The 19847-nt window shown below is 44.5% G+C and overlaps 1 protein-coding gene across 1 annotated transcript in view; it reads right to left on the bottom strand.

Moving 5' to 3' along the window:
• Positions 1–19847, bottom strand: part of FNTB (farnesyltransferase, CAAX box, subunit beta) — a 63748-nt gene that overhangs the window by 27752 nt on the left and 16149 nt on the right. Inside the window, exons 2-4 of the mRNA XM_010976640.3 lie at positions 19305–19369; positions 8485–8557; positions 6192–6283 (exon numbers count right to left, since the gene is read on the bottom strand). Of these exons, the coding sequence (XP_010974942.1) occupies positions 6192–6283; positions 8485–8557; positions 19305–19369 (230 nt within the window). The remainder of the gene's footprint in view (positions 1–6191; positions 6284–8484; positions 8558–19304; positions 19370–19847) is intronic.

The raw sequence follows: 19847 nt of genomic DNA, 5'->3' as shown, positions 1-19847 counted from the left end.
TCGAAGTTGATAATCAGAGAAGGACGACAGTTCTGTGGCATGTTTTTAATAGCAATTAATTTTTGCAGAGAAAATGAGTTTGTTGCCTAAAATATTTCCCAAACCCTCATCAATTCTTATCCTATTTCCCAGAAACAAATAGCTAACTAAATTCATGGTCTAACAAAAGTTGGCTGCACTAGCATGCAAAAAGTTTTCTGTATCACGAAAGCAAAAAAATTTTGTTTGATTTCAAACTTAACAGCACATTTTAAAAAAGAAAAGAGAAAGAAAAAGTCACGTTATCCATTCCCTTCCCCAGCTCCCATGACAGAATTAGGCCAAATGCAATACTCCTGACCTTGTGGCCTGAAGTCTGGAATGGGCTGGGATCTGAATGTACCAGACACCACTAACTCACCCCTCCACGCCAACCTCCCTCAGCTGACAGGCTGCTTCTGACTGACTGTGGGGCACTGCTGGGAAACAGGGGCTGGGCATTTCTTGACTCCCAAGACACTTCCGTGCTACAGAACATTCTGATCCAGAGGCTTCCCAACTCACACCTTAAGGAACTGGCAAACTGACCATGAAGCTACCAGCTGTCGTTCGCAGAACTCCTGGCAGTTTTGAAAAGCAAAACGCAAGTGATATTTCTCACTATGAAAAGGGGGAGAAAAACTTGTCCTAGAGACCAGAAATTCACCAACTAATGGAAAAAATATCGCAAGCAGGAAACACTGAGCAAACACCAGAACTGGCATACACTGTGAAAAAACAAGTATTCATAAATCACTCATTCAGTCATATGACTGAAAGATCGAGGAGATCAATTTTCTTTCAAGTCAGCAAGGCATTTCATTCTAGCTTATGTGACAATTTCCAACAAAGTAGAAGACTCTCTTCTAGATCAGGTATTTAAAAACCCAAAATGCGTATATCAGGATCACCAGAGAGCTAATAAAGAATTCAGAGACCCAGACTTGCTGAGGCAGGAAAGAGCTGGACCTCTGTATTTTTAGACTCTCAGGTGATGTGGACACACACAAAGTTTGAATACCACAAGTCTTTGCTGAGTAATTTGAATCACTTTGGGGATATTTAAAAAAAAAAATCCCAAAGCCCAGGCCACATCTCATACCAATTAAATCAGAACCACTGAGGGTGGGCCCAAGAGTTTTAAAAATTCTCCATGTGACTCCAATGTACAGCCAAGTATCAGTGCTTCTCAAACCTGGGTGTGCATAGAAGTCACCTGAGGATCCTGTCAACTGCAGATCTAATTCTGCAGAGCTACAGGGACCTGGGATTCTGCATTTCTAGCAAGTTCCCAGGTGATGGCACTGCTACTGGTCTGGAAACTACATTTTGGGTAGCAATGTGATGAATCTGCATTGTCCAATAGGGAGCCAAGAGCTACATGAGGCTATTTAAATTTAAATTTAAATTAATTAAATTTAAGATTAAGCTCCTCAGTCACACAGGCCACACTGCAACTGCTCAACAGCTACATGTGGCGAGTGGCTGCCACAAAATAGAGAGCATTTCCACTAGCATGTAAAGTTCTACTGGACACCACCGCTTATCACCCAACTGTCAAAAAGTAGGTAGAACTTAGTAAGAGAATCATGTTCAAAGCGAGAATATTGATAATTTACTCGAACTTTTAGAGGATGGTTGAGGACTGACGGAAAGTGTTTGATTCTGGACATCCCCATCACCAATGTGGATGAAGGGCTCAAAAGCACACACAGCCCATAAGCAACAACACAAAATGAGCAGGGAAACCCTCCAAGGAGAGAAAGTCCAGGATGATACACAACAAATCATAAGCCAGTAAGAATAAGACAAATGAAATAGGTGTAAGTAGCAAGTAATGTACTTAGGGATGGGAGGAGTGGGAGACGAATAAAGCATATAAATATAAGATGTGGAATAACTAGGAATATATCAGAAAAAGGACCAGAAGTTAGGGTCCATGAATTGTGAACAATAATGAAAGTGCTTTTTAAAAGCATCACAGAGGAGGGTATAGCTCAGTGGTAGAGTGCACGCTTATTAGCATGCCCAAGGTCCTGGGTTCAATCCCCCAGCATGCATGCATAAATAAACAAACAAACAAACAAACCTAATTACATCCTTTCCTTCACATTAAAAAAGCGTCACAAACACAGTGTTGGTCAAGCCTCCATTTACCAAGTCAAAGGAAGTTCAAAATAGAGCTGTAAAAATGGCTAAATGTAAGAGTTATTAAAAGACTTACTATTACAGGGAACCAACAGTGAGGAAGCTACCCAGCAAAAGACCTCAAGTGTGCAAAGGGTAATTATGCAAACGTTAAGAAACAAGAATTGAAGCTACTCTGCAGCAAGAATTTCGGTTAGATTTAAGAAAAACATCAGTGCCAGAATAGGTTACCACAGACAGATTGAAGGCCTAGAATAAGTTACAAAGACCATAGCTTTGGAAACAGGCACAGTCATCCTTGGGCAGATTGGCTCAGGAGCAGATGCAAATGCCGGCTGACTGAGCGGACATCAGGCTAAGACATCCAGTGCTAAGTCTTCCGAATGCCACACCGTAAAACAGCTTCAGCTGAACAGAAGGGAGAGGAAAACTCCTTCCCTGGCAAAATGCAGCCATGAACAGGGGGAAGGCTGGCAGGCTCTCTTAGAGGATGACCGGTTATCTGACTCCATCAAGCACGGGCAGTCCCTGGGTGCTGCTGTTTTGGAATGATGGCCAAGTCTGCAATTGATTCTCTGAGAGCAGGGGTCCCCAGTGTGGCACTGCTGATGCTTGGGGCTGAATAACTGTGTGTTGTGGGGACTGTCCTGTGGAGCACACTGATTGGGTGGCATCCTGACCTCTACCTACTAGATGCTGCAGCACTTGGCTGAAAAACGCCCAGAAGACAAATGACGACATAAGGTACCCTCACTGAAAGATAAGGAAACAGTCCAATTAAATTTAAAATTAAAAGGAAAGATATTTAAGGAGCTATTCAGGGGACAAGCTGCTAATAATCTTTTGAAAGGGAAATTTAATAAAACAATGACACATGAATATTTAAATTTAATCTTTGGGAAAACTTTACAAGTGGAAAAGTTCTAAAACAATTTTTAAGTTTAAGATAACTTTCAGATCCGACAGAAGCTAAAACACCTAACTTAACAGTGCAGTGGTTTCCCTGTGGTTTTCATTTCACTCCACTTGTTTCATTAAAGTAGCTTTCAGTAACAAAGCACAGGATTCTCATTGAAAGATGCTTCTTCCTTCAGTGCTAAAAGCAAATGCACTTAGTCTGCTTCCAAAATACTAATTTATTTTAGGTGAACACATGTGTAAATTTGTGGATACGATCTCTTAAGAGAGGCATACTAAATTCCTACCTATGAACATACTATTCTCGAAAGTTCTGACACCAGCAGTAAAAGTCTGGCCCTTGCTGGCTTTGCTCAGCAATCACAGAAGCTGACAAAAGTGGTTTTGTCCACTAGAGGGAACTCAGCTTGTCATATTGTTCCCTAAACAAACAGAAGGACAATAGTGAACAAAATAGGAAAGAGAGAAACGTGTGTGTGTGTTGCACACTAGGTGTGGGAGTGGGGAGAGAGAACCGCAAAAAAATAATCTAACTCTAAACTCAGCCTCTGGGAAACCTTAATATCTGTATAAAGAAGCAGAGGGGAAAAAAAAAAAAACAAAACCTGACCACATTTTCAAAGCATTTATTTTCCCTGTATAAAATAAATTAAAAGGCAGTATCTAAAATTGGGTAGTCTTTTCTTTTAAAAAAGCCTCATATTTTTATAGAAGTTAAGATTTCTCTGTTTCTTACTAAAAAATAGTTTATTCCCTTATAAGTCAGGGCTACTAGGCTGTGTTCATAAATATTATCCACATCTAGAATTAACTGCCTGCTAAGCACAGAACAAAATACATTATTGGAAAGTCTAAGTCATTCTTTAAAAGTTTGTTAAATCAATGCTCAGAGGAACCGCAAGTAAAGCTTTTAAGGCAGCTGTGAAGCAGAAATTTTCAATCATTAACTCTCAAGTGGTTCTTCAAATTAGGACAGATCAGCTTTTTAGTTTTAAAACATCCTTGTAATTATAATTTTTAGAAAATGTAAAAAAGCTTAGAAAAAAATCACCTTTAACCCCACCATCCACACAAATAACTACTACCATGTATGTATATATCTTTCTGGTTTCTCCTATGCACATAGCTCCCTTTATTTTTAATCTATAAATGTTGAATTTTTAACTTTTTTCGTTTAAATCATGAATACCTCTCTCTATAAATACATATATTTGTATATACAAATGGATACACATATATAAAATTTTTAATTGAGGTATAATTGACGTAACATTATATTAGTCTTTATATTATATTAGTACATTATTAGTACACCTATATACACATTATAGGTGTACAACATGATTCAGTATTTGTATATACTGTAACATGGTCACAGTAAGTCTAGTTAACATCTGTTCCTTTTTAAGTTTTAAATGGCTGCATAGTATTTCATAGTATGTATCAAGACATAGGTACTTTACTTAAACTTTACATTCATCCCAACTGTTGATATTTAGGTTGTCTCCAATTGTTCAGTGTGAAAAGCCCTCTGAGGGGGTCCTCTCTTCCAATCTGATGTTTCCACAAAAGCTGAGCCAACACTTACTCCTCAGAAAAGCCTTACCTATAAACACCAAGTATACAACCTAGAAAACCCTCAAAGCCGATGCTGACCAGAAACCCCCTTATCACCATCTTCCCACCTCAATCAGCCTACATCCTCCTCTAGGGGGCATCCTTCCTGCTCCAAATCACTGCTCCTCTTGGGGGCATCTCCACTTCACTGTCACAGAATCCTCCCGTTTCTTTTTCCTTCTCTCACGTGGGACTTTCCCATCCACATTCCTGATTTTGTGTGTTTTAAGGGGGATCTTGCCAAATAATCCACAACCCCCAACTGGTATTTCAGAAGCACACGGGCCTTTATTTTGACAATTAAATTCCTGTTACTGCAGAAACTGTGTCCAACTCTACTTCCAGAGCTAGAAGCAACTAGGCAGGCTTGCAGCAGCACCACGAAGTGGAAGACAATGCATATTTTTCCTCTCCCTCTGAAAGCATCGTACATATCACAAGGGTTAATGGCCTAATTCTTTATTATCTTTTCTCTCCACATTCATCACAAGACACCCTGCCCAGGAAGGCAGAATGAGAGGTTATTGTTAAGACAGAATGAATGAGACAATGTGTGGTTCTGTTCTCCTGACCTGACAGTGTGACCCAGGCAGGGGCACTGTGGCTGGGGAGGGGCACAGGCCAGCCTCCACGCATCCGGACACAGCTGCCCGTGCGCTGCGGGAAATCAAACCTGGCCCCGGGACCACACTCTGACTCTCTCCCTGCAGAGCAGCAGTGGGAGCAGAAGAAGTCAAAGACGTTGCCGAGGGGACGGGCCCTGTCTCAGTGAGAACTTGGGCATTAGCTCCAAATCCCGACAGCCCTTTCCTTCCTCGGGTACTCCTAACACTAGAGTGATGATCGGCTTCTTCTTTAATATGTAAATTGTGATGAGATTTAAGGAGAGGAATCACACTGAGGACATCCATCTGCACCAACACTTTGGGTAGAATCTTAGTGGCTTAGATCAATCTCTCATCATAAATCAGAAGTTTAAGACAACCATGTGAGGACATTTGTAACTGGGTAACACACCCAGTGCCATCAAGAGCCACACTGTCCCCCAGGCATTGGTGAGGAGGGACTTCTACAAGGAGTTTATGGAAGGCAAAGGCATTTTTGTCCATTGGGTTGCCATGCACTTCCCCACAGAAGCTCTTCAAATGCATACTGTACTTTCCGGCAAAATCATGTTTCTCCAGAGTTGATGATGAAGATGTTTCTCAAAGACCAGAGCAAGAGCCAAAAGAAAAGGCCATAGAAGAAACAGAATCCCTCTCTTGGGAGTTCAAAGTCTGATTCTACTCATGGGCTTACAATGAATGGCTCTGAAGTGGAGGAGTTTCAGGAAGTTACTGGAGGTCAAGGAAGGGCAAGGGTTTCTTGGTAGCGCTCTGTTTTTCATTCAAAATAAATCAGAATAGAAACAAGACAAACAAGACAAAAAGAGCCCCAAACTCAAAATACAGCTTCAGGAAACACTCCAGATTCCCCAACGCCAGACTCACTCTGTGGCCACCATCTGGGGGATGGGCTCATCCAGCAGTTCCAAGCTGTGCAGGATCCAATAGCAGAGCCATGGGCGGCTGGCATCCAGACACTGTGAAAGGAACAGGGAAGAAAACACACCCTTATTCACAATCATTCCAAGACCCTGCTGACAAGGTAATATCTGTTGCCTTCCTGGCAGCCTGGCAAGGAGGAGGAGGGCAACCTATGAACAATCAGTCAATGAAGGACACTTTACTTTGTGGCTTTAGCCAGGAGCTGAGATGACCACAGGTGAGAAAAGGACAATGGGACAAGGAAATTTAACCTGAACCCAATGGGTCCTGCCCCAAAGGTATCCAAAGAAGCTGATCAGAGGATTTCTCACTCGCCAGAAAGTTAAGTGCTACCATTTTCCCCGTGTAGACCCAGGGAGATACACAGTCTCAGGAAGGGATTTCCTGGATTATCCCATTCACTGATTCAACAAATACTGAGTTAGTATCTACTCGTGCCAAGCACTGGGGACACAAAAATGAATAAAATTCAGTTCCTTCTCTTGAGATGCTTGGATTAGAATGTCTGTCTAATGCCCTCTTCCCCTCCAATAACCACAGACACGTGAGTACAAGTTACCTTATGTCTTTCTGGAACAAGACAACATAACACATGCATACACAGAATGGGCACATGGAAGAGACTAATTCTGCCTGGGCAGGGGTGCTGGGAAAGGCTTCCAAAGGTAACATGTGAACAGATCTTGGTCCTAATTCAAGCAATAAACATTTAAGCATCGAGGCTAGATGGGCAGGGAGTATTACTGCCCAGTTTTACAAACCAAAAGTGCATAAGTGAGGTCCGGAGAAAAGAACTTTCTCCAGATTACAAAGAACAGTAAATGTCCAAGATGTGACAAGAGCTCAGGTTTCTAGACTCTCGATCCAGTGCTCTTTCCATTGATTGGTCCAAGCTGCCCTCTTCATAAATGTGCACAGAAATGTGCTAGCTCACCACCTGGAGGCGCAGCTGGTGTGATGACAGAAGACACTGCTATGGCTTTCAGTGCCAGCTCCTCCTCTCATGAGCCATGTGCCTTTGAGCAAATTACTTAATCTTGCTAAGCTTGTTTCCTTATCTATAAAAAATATTTACCTACCTCCTGGAATAGTTGTGAGGATTCAATGAGATAATGAATAGCAAGCCTTTAGCACACTATTCAGTGAGTTGTCCACTGTTACAGTATCAATTGTATCAGGCTGACTGGACCCCAACCATCCAGGACTCCAGTCAAGATCGAAAAACTGAGCACCCACAGGCCAAATGTAGCCCACGGATGTGTTCCGCTTGCTCCCTATAGTGTTTTAATTAGAGCTGGTTGTAATATTCAAGTGCTGACAGATCCACATAGAAATCTGAATTTCTGGCTTCATTTGAAAAAACAAAAAGAGGCCTGGCAACCTTGGGTCTGCATTCCTGTGTGGCAGCAACTGGCAGGAACAGAGTGAAATCACAGGTCTTCCGGTCTGCCTCAGTTCCATGCCTCCCTCACCCCCCAACCAGGCCCACATCTCTCATTGATGCTACCTGCTTAGATCTACAGGAATTTGAGTTGGCTGATCCTGCCATAAATAATCAAAAGTGCAACCCCACTCCCAAATAAAAAACAAAGGCAGGGCTGCTCTTTGTAAAATGGGGCAGGAAGCCTGGCGCCCTCCAGTTCACATTTACCCTCTGCCTGCCCTTCACCCCCATCCCCAATCCCCTTCCCCTCCACCACCACTGCCCCCCCTGCCCCCCAGGACCCTCGGTGGAACCCTAGGGCTCTGAGGAATACTGATTTAAAATCCACTCCACACTGGGGCATTTTTACAGTGTTACACTGCAGTGGTACTCTCTGGGACTTACACACATCAGCCAGTAGAGAAATTAGATAAGCTTATAGGGCAAAGGGGTAGGTAAAAAGATAAGCAGGTAACTGCCTTGTAGCTAGTGGTCAAGGGGTGTCTAGAAGAAGGAACGTGAACCCCTCAGACACGATCGATCTAATGGTGGAAGAAAGCCCCACCCCATCTAGCGGGCTCCTCTAGCTTGGAGCTGGGGTAAGACTAGAGGAGTTCTGGTTCTGTCCTTTCAGAAGCAGGGGTCCCAGCTCTGTGGGATCAGCCACTGTGTAACTGGCTCCTACCGAGTCACACAGGTACAGTGAGTGAATCTGCAGTGGTCAAGCCCATAGGGCTTTTTACAACCAAACAAAAAAAATGTTGAAAGATCTGGCCTTTAATTTGACAGAAAGGGCTCCTAGGCAAGGTTTACCTCATAGGCATCTGTCAGATGTCGGAGGCCTCTTTTCAGATAATGGAAGTGCTTCTCCCTCTGCAAAATAAGCCTGGAAAGACAAAGAGCTCTGTAAACCTATTCTAATAGCCTCTGCTCCCCCAACCCCTCAGAACACATGGGCACACACACACACATGTGCACACACTCATTCTCACCTTCCGTCATCCCCCCACAGTCAATGAATGGAAACCAGCAATCTCTTTGGTTCCCAAGGGCAGCTAGACTAGAGAAAAGAGGACAGCCTGTGAATGTCCCTAAAGTGTCTGGAAATTGTGCTGGTGAATGTTTCGGGTGAGATCCTCTCCTTTGTGGCAGGTGGCTTTGGGCTAAAAAATGCCACAATGAGCACAGTTAGCCAGGCAGCAACAAACCACCCAGGAAGTTCCTCCAGGGTTTAACTGAGAACAGATATCTTGCGGCTCCCCACCCTGCAAGCAATTTAAATCTGAGCCTTGCCACTTCCCTGACTTGGTTAGTCTCTGTCATTCCAGTCATTTCTTCTGGGGTCACTTCTCTGAAGTCTGTAGTTTGTACCCTGCCTGACCCTCAGTTATCCATCTGTTACTGTGTCCCTAAAATTTCACCCCCCGCGTGCTGACCCATAGCCTGGCCAGAGGATTATGTTTGTATTCCCAACCAGTCGCTCTCCTTGGCACTGATGTCCGCGCTGCTGGCTCTAAGATGGACTGTGCCGGCTGCGGCCACCTGCACAGGGGCTTCACTTCCTGCTGGGTCTTGCAGAAAGGGTGTATGTGATTATGGAAGGAAAAAAAAAAGTAAGGAATTTAAGACATTCACTGTGCTTGCTGATTACAGAAATAAAACGAAAGAAGAACCATTCTCTTTTCTACTAGGTATTCAATTCAACAATTGTTTATTGAACTCCCACTGTACTGTGCACAGAATAAGTAGTCTTTACTTCCAAAAGTCTTCCAAGTCATTACTGGAAGTAAGGACCTAAGTGGCTACAATATGAGGGGAAAAGGGTAGGTTTCATAGAGGAAAACAGATAAAATACTACCAAGGCTCTAAAGGGGCAGGGGGATTTCATTAAGAAAGGAATGATCAGGAAAGGCTGTGTAGAACGGGTGGAACTGGAGGCGGGTGGCCCTGGTAAAGAGAGGGTATTTTTACAGGTGGAGAAGAGGAGGAGGTGAGACAATGGGAGGACAGTTTAGCCAGAAGGAGTGGAAATAAAAGGTACTGACCAAGGCCATCAAAAACTTTCAGTGATGATGGAAATGTTCTTTGTGCTGTTCAGTAGGTAGTCACAAGCCACACGATTACTGAGCGCTCAAAATGCGGTTAGTGTGACTGAGCAACTGAATTTTAAACTTTAATTTGAATTAATTTACGTTTAAGTAGCTACAAGTGGCTAATAGCTACTGTACTGTGCAGCCAGGAATAAAGGTATAAAGTGTGTAGGGAGAGCGAGAGGTCAGGGATTTGGCCTGGCTATTAGGAATGAAAGACGAATGGTCAAAAAAGGCAGGTGAAGCCTTTTTTCAGGGGTCTGGGATGCCAGCTGAGGAACTTAACTCAATTTAATAGGCAAAGTGAATTTGCAACAACATGGATGGACCTTGAGGACATTATGCTAAGAGAAACAAGTCAGACAGAAAAAGATAAATACTGTACGATCTCATTTATATGTGGAACTCTAGGGCTTCCACCAAAAAACCAGAAGTCAAACAAAAGCCCTGAGCTCATGGGTACAGAAGACAGATTGGTGGTTGCCTGAGGTGGGAGGTAGAGGGGTGGGTGAAATGCGTGAAGGAGGTCAAAAGGTACAAACTTCCAGTTATAAGATGAATAAGTCATGAAGATGTAATGCAGAGCATGGTAACTATATTAACAACACTGTGTTGCATATTTGAAAGTAGCTAGGGAAGTGGATCCTGAAAGCTCTCACTAGAAGAAAAAAATTTTTGTAACTATATATGGTGCTGGATGTTAACTGGACTTACTGTGGTGACCATTTTGCAATATATACAAATAAGGAATTGTTACGTTGCACACCTGAAATTAATATAATGTTATGTCAGTTATACCTCAATTTTTAAAAAAAGGCAAAAGAAAGCCCTGAAGGTTTGCAGTCAAGAAAAAAAACACCAGAGCTGTGCTTTAGAAAAATTATCTGATAGCAGTAGGTATTCAATATGTGTTTACAAACTGGGCTGATGAAAGCGCTAAGTGCGGAGAGAGATGAGGTGGGAAGACCAGGAAAGATGCTGTTAAGAGTCAACCAGGTTGAGAAGTACTGAGAGTACTGAGGGCTCTAACTAGCACGGTGCCCAGGAGAAGGTGGGCTTCAAAGCCCCGGAAGTATATTCAGGTGAGCATCTCAATCACCTCTGGAGAGGGATTCAGGTGACACAAACAGACTGGGAATCATTTATCTGCATGGAGGTGACAGGTGAAGCAGCGGGAGCGGAGGACAGAGCAGAGAGAAAAGTCTGAAGGCAGAACTGAGAGAAGACTCATCTTTAAGGGCTTGGAGGCCAAAGAGTCAGAGGAGAGAAATAAAGAGTGGTACACGAGCGGGGGAAGACAAAGGCACTGGGGTGTCACAGGCAGGATGGGAGGAGAGAATTTCATGGAGGCTTTAACGGTGGCAAATGCAGCAGGAAGACTGAGGAAAAGGAGGACAAACGACAAAGTGGCTGCTGACCTTCAAGAGAGTTCAGGGTGTGGGGAGAGCACATCCCAGATCACAAGGAAGAGATGGCCAGACTCGATTTCTCTTTCAAGGAAGTCTAGGCATCAGGACTCAGTGAGCACCCACTGCACTCTGTGCAGGCTCTGGTGCTGGGGCGATGCGTCCAGAGCCATGGTCCAGAGGCAGACAACTGCACTTCAATGGCCAAGTCCGACAAAGGCTGTGATCAGGGAAGTGCAGTGGGCTCTGGCAGCCCCCAGAGGGCATGAAGGATCAGAACAAACTCTCCAAAGGACACTGCACTGAGGCTAAGACCTGAAGGCCATGAGTCAGCCAGGCCAAATGAAGGAGGTGGGGAGGATGTTTCAGACAAGGGAACACGGTGTCACATTTGAATAAGTTTGGTTCAGCTGGAGCAAAAGCACAAGGTAGTGAGCAGTGAGAAATCAGGCTGGAGAGGTACAGAGGCATCAGATCATTCAGGACGTATAAATGTACCATGAGTTAGATTTTAAACCAAAGAGCAAACAAGAGTCGCTGTGTTGCAACATGGATGACGCCTGAAAACACTACGCTAAGTGAAAGAAGCCAGTCACAGAAGACCATATACTGTATGATTTCGTTTATATGAAATGTCCAGAACAGGCAAATTCATAGAGAAAATAGATTGAGTGGTTGCCAGGGGCTGGGGTGGGAGCTGGGAGTGGAATGGGGGGATTGGGAAGTGATGGCTAAAGGATACAGAGGGGGCTTCTTTTTGGGGTGATGTAAATACTCTAAAGCTAACTGTGGTGATGGCACAACTCTATGAATATACTAAAAACTACTGAACTGTACACTTTAAATGAGTGGACTGCATGATATATGAATTATGTCTCATTAAAACTGTAACAAAAAAACAAGGGCAAGTAAGTATTTTAAAGGGGAGTCACAAAAGTATTTTAGGCACAGGAAAGCATGGTCAGATCTGCACTTTCTAGATCATGCTAGTTGCAGCATAGTGAGCGGACTGGGGTGAGGATAAGACTAGTGGTAGGAAACCAAACCTACAATCTAAGTGTGTTTGTGATGTTTGTGAGGGAAGAAACACAACAGAGCCACGGCCGGTGGGGGCCTGGGGCGAAGGCAGGTGGTTAAGGAAGAGGAGAGGTGAACATGCTTGAGAGCAAAGGGGAGACACTAAAAACGCAGGAGTCCAGAGAAAATCCAGCAACAAAAGTCCCAAAGAGGAGAGGTGGAAAGTTCAGGAGGAGAGGTGAGTGTGGAAATAAAGAATGATGCTATGTTCTCAGGGAAAGAAATGACGGGAGAATGCGACGTCAGACAAGTATAGGTCTCTGAATGGGGAAGAGGGAACCAAGGTAACACATGGGACAGCCTTGGTCCTCTCAAGAATTAGGAGGCAAGACCATGGAAGAGTGTGGACTGACCACTGTGAACCGAGGGAACTACACCAGATGAACAGAGGAGGACAAACAGGAGTGGAGGCCTAGCTGAAGCTAAGGAGGATAAACTTTGGATGAAGCCACTCTGAAGGCACTGCGATGATTTTTTTCTTGGAAATCCTGCTGGGACTCCTTAGCAGAAGCAGCGATAGGCGTGCTGTGGTAAGGGCTGGTCAGATGGGAAGGGCAGAAGGGCAGAGGTACGAGGGAACAGGATGAGGTCAGCGGGCCACTGAAAGAGGTCCCCGTGTGGGCTGACCCCAGCTGGACAGGTTGGGTATGGCCAGGATGGATGTGATGAACGAGAAAAACTGGGGTGGTGGTGGCAAGAGATCCTTAATAGGGCAGGCGGGGACCCACTCAAGGCGAGAGAGGAGGCTGAGAAAACCAAGCCAGCCGAGGGCAGGCACAGATTCTGCAGGCAGAACTCCTGACCTCTAACTCTGAAAAGACTGACACACAGTGGGGTTTTCTCTAGGTCAATTCTTTTCAGTTTGAAGAAAACAGTCAAAGGAATCTGAATACTTCAAATACCCTGAGATGCTAAGCTGCGGAGGAGAGAAGGGAAAACACTGTTCCAAAACAGAACAGGAGCCACCACATTTAGAAATGTTGGGGAAAGAAAGAAAGAAAGAAAAAGAAATGTCAGGCAAGACAGCATTAAAGGTTTTTCTTGTGAATAAAATTTTGTGATCCTAAGTGTAATACTGAGGAAAGGGACCAGGCACCGACTGGAATGCCCTGTACGGTCTGCCTGCCCACTCCACGCCCTGGGGCCCTGGGACCCTGAAGGGCAGCCGTGTCTGTCTTTAGCACCCGTGCCCTGCACAGAGCAGGCTCTCAGCATTTATTGTGGAATAAACAAAAGAAAGGAGAAAGGAATGGTAAGGTCAGTTTTCTGACTGACCAAAAGAGACTGTTCTTCCTGGTTTCAGTCCCATCAATTTAAAAGAATGACACACCTCACGGGGGAAGTTAAAACGTAAGCGGAGAGGACAAAGAGCGGGGTGACAAGGCTGCAGACGGCATCTCCAGCTCAGGGGTGCAGCCTATCAGTCTCCTGAGGTCACACTCATCGCACCGGAGGAGACCCATCATTAACCTTCCCGAGAGGACTTGGCACGTCTAGAGAGCTGAACTAAGCCACAAACCCTTCCCCTTACAGGGGGAGAAACAACAACAACCCTGGAGAACGAACCCTTTTCCTTGTCTTCTCACACTCCTCTCACTCGACAAGGGGCTTTTCAGTCCTGGAAAATGAAAGACCTCAGAGGCAAAGGCTTCTCTACCTCTCAGGAGTAAGCAACACTGGCTACTTACTCTTCAGGATCCTCAAGTGACAAGAAACTACCTGAAGCCTCACCTGCACGGAAACATCTAACTGAAAGAAGCTTCAGGCACCTTTTCTGCAGCTCCAGGTTGGTCCCTAGAGACAGGACCTGCGGCAGCCCAAAGGGGACTCCCCAGTCACTCTCCTCCCAACTTGAACCTCACGCACAGACAGCCAGGCCCTTCGCTCAGAGACAGGAGCCCTGCTGGGAGGGAACTTGTGAGTTCCTTTAGCCAGTTTCATCTGAAGACCAACTTCAGCCACAAGCAGGGGAAAAGAAATTTCTTTCAGTGACTATTTCCACCAGAGAAACTGTTTTCTTTCACTTTCATTCACTTAATCATAAACAGGCATTACACACGCACATACACACACACATATACACACAGTAACACTAATATGTATATGTTATCCCAAAACCTTGGAAAAAGGTTCTTTACATGTTTATCTAGAGCTTCAAGGGCCAAAATGCTAACTGAATGAATTTTAACTTTTCCTTTGAGGTTTATGATTCTTTTAAATTGAAGGGACATATATCCAGTTTCTTTTGATCAGCCAGAAACCATACTAAAGACTTACTGTTATGGACTGAACAGTGCCCCACCTCAAAGTCATATGTTGAAGCCCTGACCCCCAGTGTGACTGCATTAGAAGGCAGGGCCTTTAAAGAGATATTTAAGGTAAGAGGAAGAGACACCAGGGAGGAGCCCACACAGAGAAAAGGCCATGTGAGGACACAAGGAGAAGACAGCCATCTACAAGCCAAAGAGAGAGACCTCAGGAGAAGCCAACCCTGCTGGCACCTTGATCTTGGACTTCAAGCCTCCTGGACTGTGAGAAAACAAATTTCTGTTGTTTAAGTCACCTCATCAGTGGTATCCGGTTATGGCAGCCCTAGCAAAGTAATACTCTTACCATTCCTTTATTCTCAAGTCACCTCTAGATCCAAAACTCTTTTCTGTGTAGGTAGTTAAAAAAGAAAAGCTAGCAGGGAGGATATAGCTCAAGCAGTAGAGCACATGCTTAGCATGCACTAGGGCCTGGGTTCCATCCTCAGCACCTCCTCCAAACAGAAACCAATGAATAAACCTAATACCTCCCCCCTCTTAAAAAGAAAAAAGAAAGAAAAGCTAGAGCTCTTTCTCTCTCCTTTCTGAACAATTCAGCCCCAAAGTCATTCAATTAGATGGAACAAGACAGGCTCAGCAGGGGCAATGCAGGGTGTCAGCGCTCCAGAGGCTGAGGAAGGCATCTGTGTGGTGTGCAGAGGGGATGGGGGTCTGGGACACACATGAGGAATAACCAAGCAAGTACACAGGATATTGGGAGTCCAGTTCCACTGGTGGAGAAGGAACTTAGAAATACACGTGTACTGGGCAGCAAATAGTGTAAACTGTGTTCATTATGGATGAGCCCTATGGGCTTTGAGACCCTTCACAATGTGTCTCCACCTACTTCTCTCTAACCTCATCCAGTGCCTCACGGAGCTCCAACCACACCGCTTTGGGTGCATTCTGCTCTTTTCAGCCTCAGGACTTTAGCTCAAGTCTTCCCTCTGCCTGGAGCACCCCCACCACCTCCTAAACTGGCCAACCTCTCCTCACCCTCCACTCTCAGCCTAAGAGTCTCTTTCTCAGAGCTCTCTGCTACAGTCCCTCCAAACTCTTATACTGAAACTCTAATCCCCAGTGTGATGGTATTAGGAGGTGGTGCCCGTGGGAGGTGTTCAGGTCCTGAGAGCGGAGTTCTCATGAAGGGATCAGCACCTTATAAAAGATACCCCAGACAGCTCCCTCACCCCTTCTGCCTTATGAGGGCACAGGGAGAAGATGCCATCTACGAATCAGGAGGCTGGTCCTCGCCAGAGAGCAAATCAGTTGGTGCCTTGAATTTGGACTTCCCAGCCTCAGAACTGTGAGAAATAAGTGTTAAACCACCCAATCTACAACAATCTGCTACTGCAGCCCAAATGAACTAGATGCCTTCCCTGACATCCCAACCTAAGTTATAGACCCCTGTTATTCTCCCTCAGTGCCCCTTTCTCTTCTTAAGACAGTCACTCCATTGGTAGCTATGTTCCCTGAATTCATTTGTTTAGTAACCACCTTCCCCATGAGACTCAGAGCCCAGCAGGGGCAGGACCTGGGTCAGCCTTGTCCACCATCCCAGAGCCCAGCGGTGCCTGGCCTCTTGGGGACCCCTGAGATACTCTTGCCAAGTGAGTAAAGGAAAGAATGACTTTAAATGAACACAGCAGACGAAGTGACAGCAAACACTCTGCCTACCCCTAAACCTGGACCATCCCTGAGAATCATGCCTTTGGTTATGAGAGATGGAGAGGACAGGGATTCAGTTCATTGTTGGCTGCTGGAAGGGTTTTAAACACACTAAAGGCAGGGGCTTCTCTAGTCAGAAAGTAAGCCTCTGGCACGTAAGTAGTAAGTCACTTGATGGAGGGTGGAAGGAAAGATGGATTTATTCATAAGGACCTTAGAAAGAACAACAGTATGAAGAACTACATCTTCTAACTGCTCAGGATTTGGGAAATTCCAAAGTAGCATCACATACAGAAATGGCAGGAAACATCAAAGCTGAGCAGGCTCCCATGTGAGAACTGCTTTGAGAGCTTAACTCAGAGTATTTTGTCTTCAGAGCCACTGCCAACACTTAACCTTCATTGCTCTGTTAGCACAGGGACATCATCGATATTTCTCCCTCCCAAGGAACACCAGGCTACCTTTTCCCAAGAGATAACAATTTTAAAATTATATGTGAGTGTGGGGTGGGGTTGGGAATTTCAGGTTTCTTACTAAAGATAACACAATACCTGGAAAAGGGTAAATTCATACGAGTGTGGAACAGTGAGACTAACCACAGAAAAAGAAAATTAACTTTTGTGGTAAAGTAGGATGCTGATAGACAAAACTGCTCAAAGCACGGTCTAAGAGCTCCATGGGATGGACCACCTCACTCAGGAGAGGATGCATGTTTCACAGTCTTAGAGAGTGGCGGAAAAAATTTCTGGGATGGCAAATAATTGTAGAATGTAACAACATCCAGCTTCAGCCTTGAATTCCAGCCTAATCTGCTAATTGGTGGTGGCTCTGAAAGGCTGAATCAACGAATACCTCCCTCACATCATTCCTGGCATCTCTGGACCTGTGTGTGGTCAGTGGTCCAGGAGTGTATGTGATCCTGTCACATCTGATCAGCAACACAACATCAGAAACACAAACGAGCCATGTCATCTAGATTTATTGCTAATTTCTGAATATTCACTTTCACTGACAAGGAAGGTTTGTTCCTTCATTCTAATGCCAGACTTTTAAAATCTGACTACTAAAATATTAAATATTGTAATTTTGATAGTAATTTAGAATACTGGTAAATTTTCAGGTTTATTCTCCTATCCTAGAAGTTCATTCTATGACAGAATGAATGGCTCCAGCCTTATACTGATATGTTGATTTACATTCTCACCCATTCAGCCACAATGTGTAATTTCTCCAACATTAATCAGCATGCTGTGACATAATATGCTGATTAGCATCCTTTAAAGCACTCATTTTCATAGGCAACAATGATAAAATGGGAAATGTCAGATTCCTGAAACAAACCCAGAGGTCTGATATATTCAATTTCCACAAAGGATCCAAACCCAAGAGGAACATTTTTGTCTTCCACCCACACCTGGCCTAAGACCTATGAATCAGGGGGTTTTACTCCTTTGTTGTCCTCTACCACCACTCCCCAAACACAGCTTCTTCCCAGATAATAACTTCCCATTCTCCTTCCCAGCTCAGTAAGAATAAAAGCCCAAGGGCTCTATTCTGATGGTGGGTGTAAAATGTCAAATGATCAAAGATCCCTTTGGAAACACAGGGGACATGTGTCTACAGAGCCACAGACAGTGGACAGTGACTCAGAGCGCAATCAGGTGAGTCATCGTGATACAACTCTAACCACAAACCCCTCCTGAAGCAGCCCACCCCCTTGCCATCACCAAGTCCCGCCACCTCCAGGGAAACGGCATGTCCCAGGCAGAGAGTACCTTCTCCCCAAGCTGTTTACACAAATGGTGTCACTTGTTAATCTCCAGCTGTGGCTTGTGATGAGCAAAAACTTATTTATTGAGGTCTGGGCTTTGGGTTAATGCAGAGCTTTAGGTTAGTAGTTCGGAAGAAGACTCCTCTGGTTAACTGATGTACTCTTTCTCTTCTCCTCCAGGGAAGGAAGATGAAGATAACTTTCCCTCCTGTCTGTCCCTTTTTCCAATTATTTTCTGCCTGGGCTAATTAGAACTTTTTGACAGATTTTTTTCTCTAGGGAAATAGTGACAAAATAGAATGGTGGTAAAAAAAAAAAAAAAAGACACAGTTAACTCACGCTAGAAATATTTGTAATGTTACAGAAAGCAGAAGTCCTCAGAGACTGACTTGCCAGGAGTTAGTCTGTTAGGAGGTGTCGGGAAGTTGGGAGACTTGATAAAAGAGGTGGACCAGATCAGCTTCCCACCCAGGGTGAATCAGCCAGCAGCCCACCTACACTACGTTCAGAGATTGTCAAGGAGAAGGGAGCACCACACACCGTGTGGACTACTGTTCAGTTCTGAGGGAAAGATAACACAGGACAGTTTTGGATAAGCAATCTGTGACTAGAAGAGAAATGCTAATAAAGGGAGGAAATAACCTTGTGAAATTCTAGTGTGATACATTACAAAACTGGAAAAAAGAGAAAAATAAAGGTTCAAATTGGTAAGTTTCTGCTTATAATCCCCCTTTTGGAATTTTTGACATCAAAAAGCTTACAAGGCTTCAACCTGCTAAGGGCCAAGGGGAAAAAGAGGCATTCTATTTCTCACTTGAAATTTCTCCCTTACAATCACAATCACCAAGAAGGGCCAGGCTGGGAGAAGCTCAGATCTCTCACATCTTCCCAGTCTAATAAAAATACACATCAAAGGAATCCATTCTTTTCCATCCTCCTGGACACCACATCTGTTTCAAAGTGTTATGTGAAGGAGAAAAACCTGAGAGTTCTGATCTGAACATCAGTGCAGCCGGTCAGAACCAAGCTACAGAATCATGAACTTCCTCTCTCCACCTTCTGAACTCAGAGCTCAGGCCCCAGGGGCATCCTCAAGGAACATCTGACGGCTCAGTTTGAGTGCACATCTCCCATAGACAGTATTCTAATGGTAGCAGGAGTTGCGGTCATAAGCATCTCCAGGGAGCCACAAGGTCAGGAAACACCAGCCTCACAACAGACACATCCCACGAGACAAGTTCAAGGAGGAAAGAATAAAGGCTCCCATGGGAGGCAGTCTCCCCAGATTCCCTCAAATTCCTAACCAGCAGCTTACCTTGGTACAAGGTGGTTGAGCTTGTAAGAACTGAAGACCTCTTGGATCTTTTCTTCTACTTTTGCCTGGTAAGGATACAGGACGAGGGAGAGAGAAAACAAATACAGATGAGACCTTTATCAACTTTGTTTTCCAATTACCACAAATGCCTACTGGCTAGAGTTAGCTGGGGTGGTTTTGTACCTCACAGCATGACAGGACTACATTAAGGGGCTCAGCAGGACGACAGGTTTGGGACAAGGACAGGGAGAGAATGCCTCGTGCCACGTTAGCATCACAATCAACGTCTCCAGTAAACTAATCCATAACATCCAAACTGATGGCATTTCTGGAGGTTGGCACCGTGGCACCAACTACTCAGGGAGCAGATGAAGACAGATGCTTTTTGCCTGAAAGATCGTTCTTATCTGCTCTATGACTTTGTTTATGTGTTCGTTAACTGGCCATTCACAAATACACAATTAATTTCTGCCAAGGGTGCTACTTCTTAATGTCAGATATAATGGTCTAAATACAGATTGAACAGCATTAAAATCCCCCAAG

Source organism: Camelus dromedarius, chromosome 5 (assembly GCF_036321535.1).
Source record: "Camelus dromedarius isolate mCamDro1 chromosome 5, mCamDro1.pat, whole genome shotgun sequence".
NCBI classification, from domain to species: domain Eukaryota; kingdom Metazoa; phylum Chordata; class Mammalia; order Artiodactyla; family Camelidae; genus Camelus; species Camelus dromedarius.
Note: the sequence above shows the minus strand (reverse complement) of the source record. Positions and strands in the feature narration are given on the sequence as shown.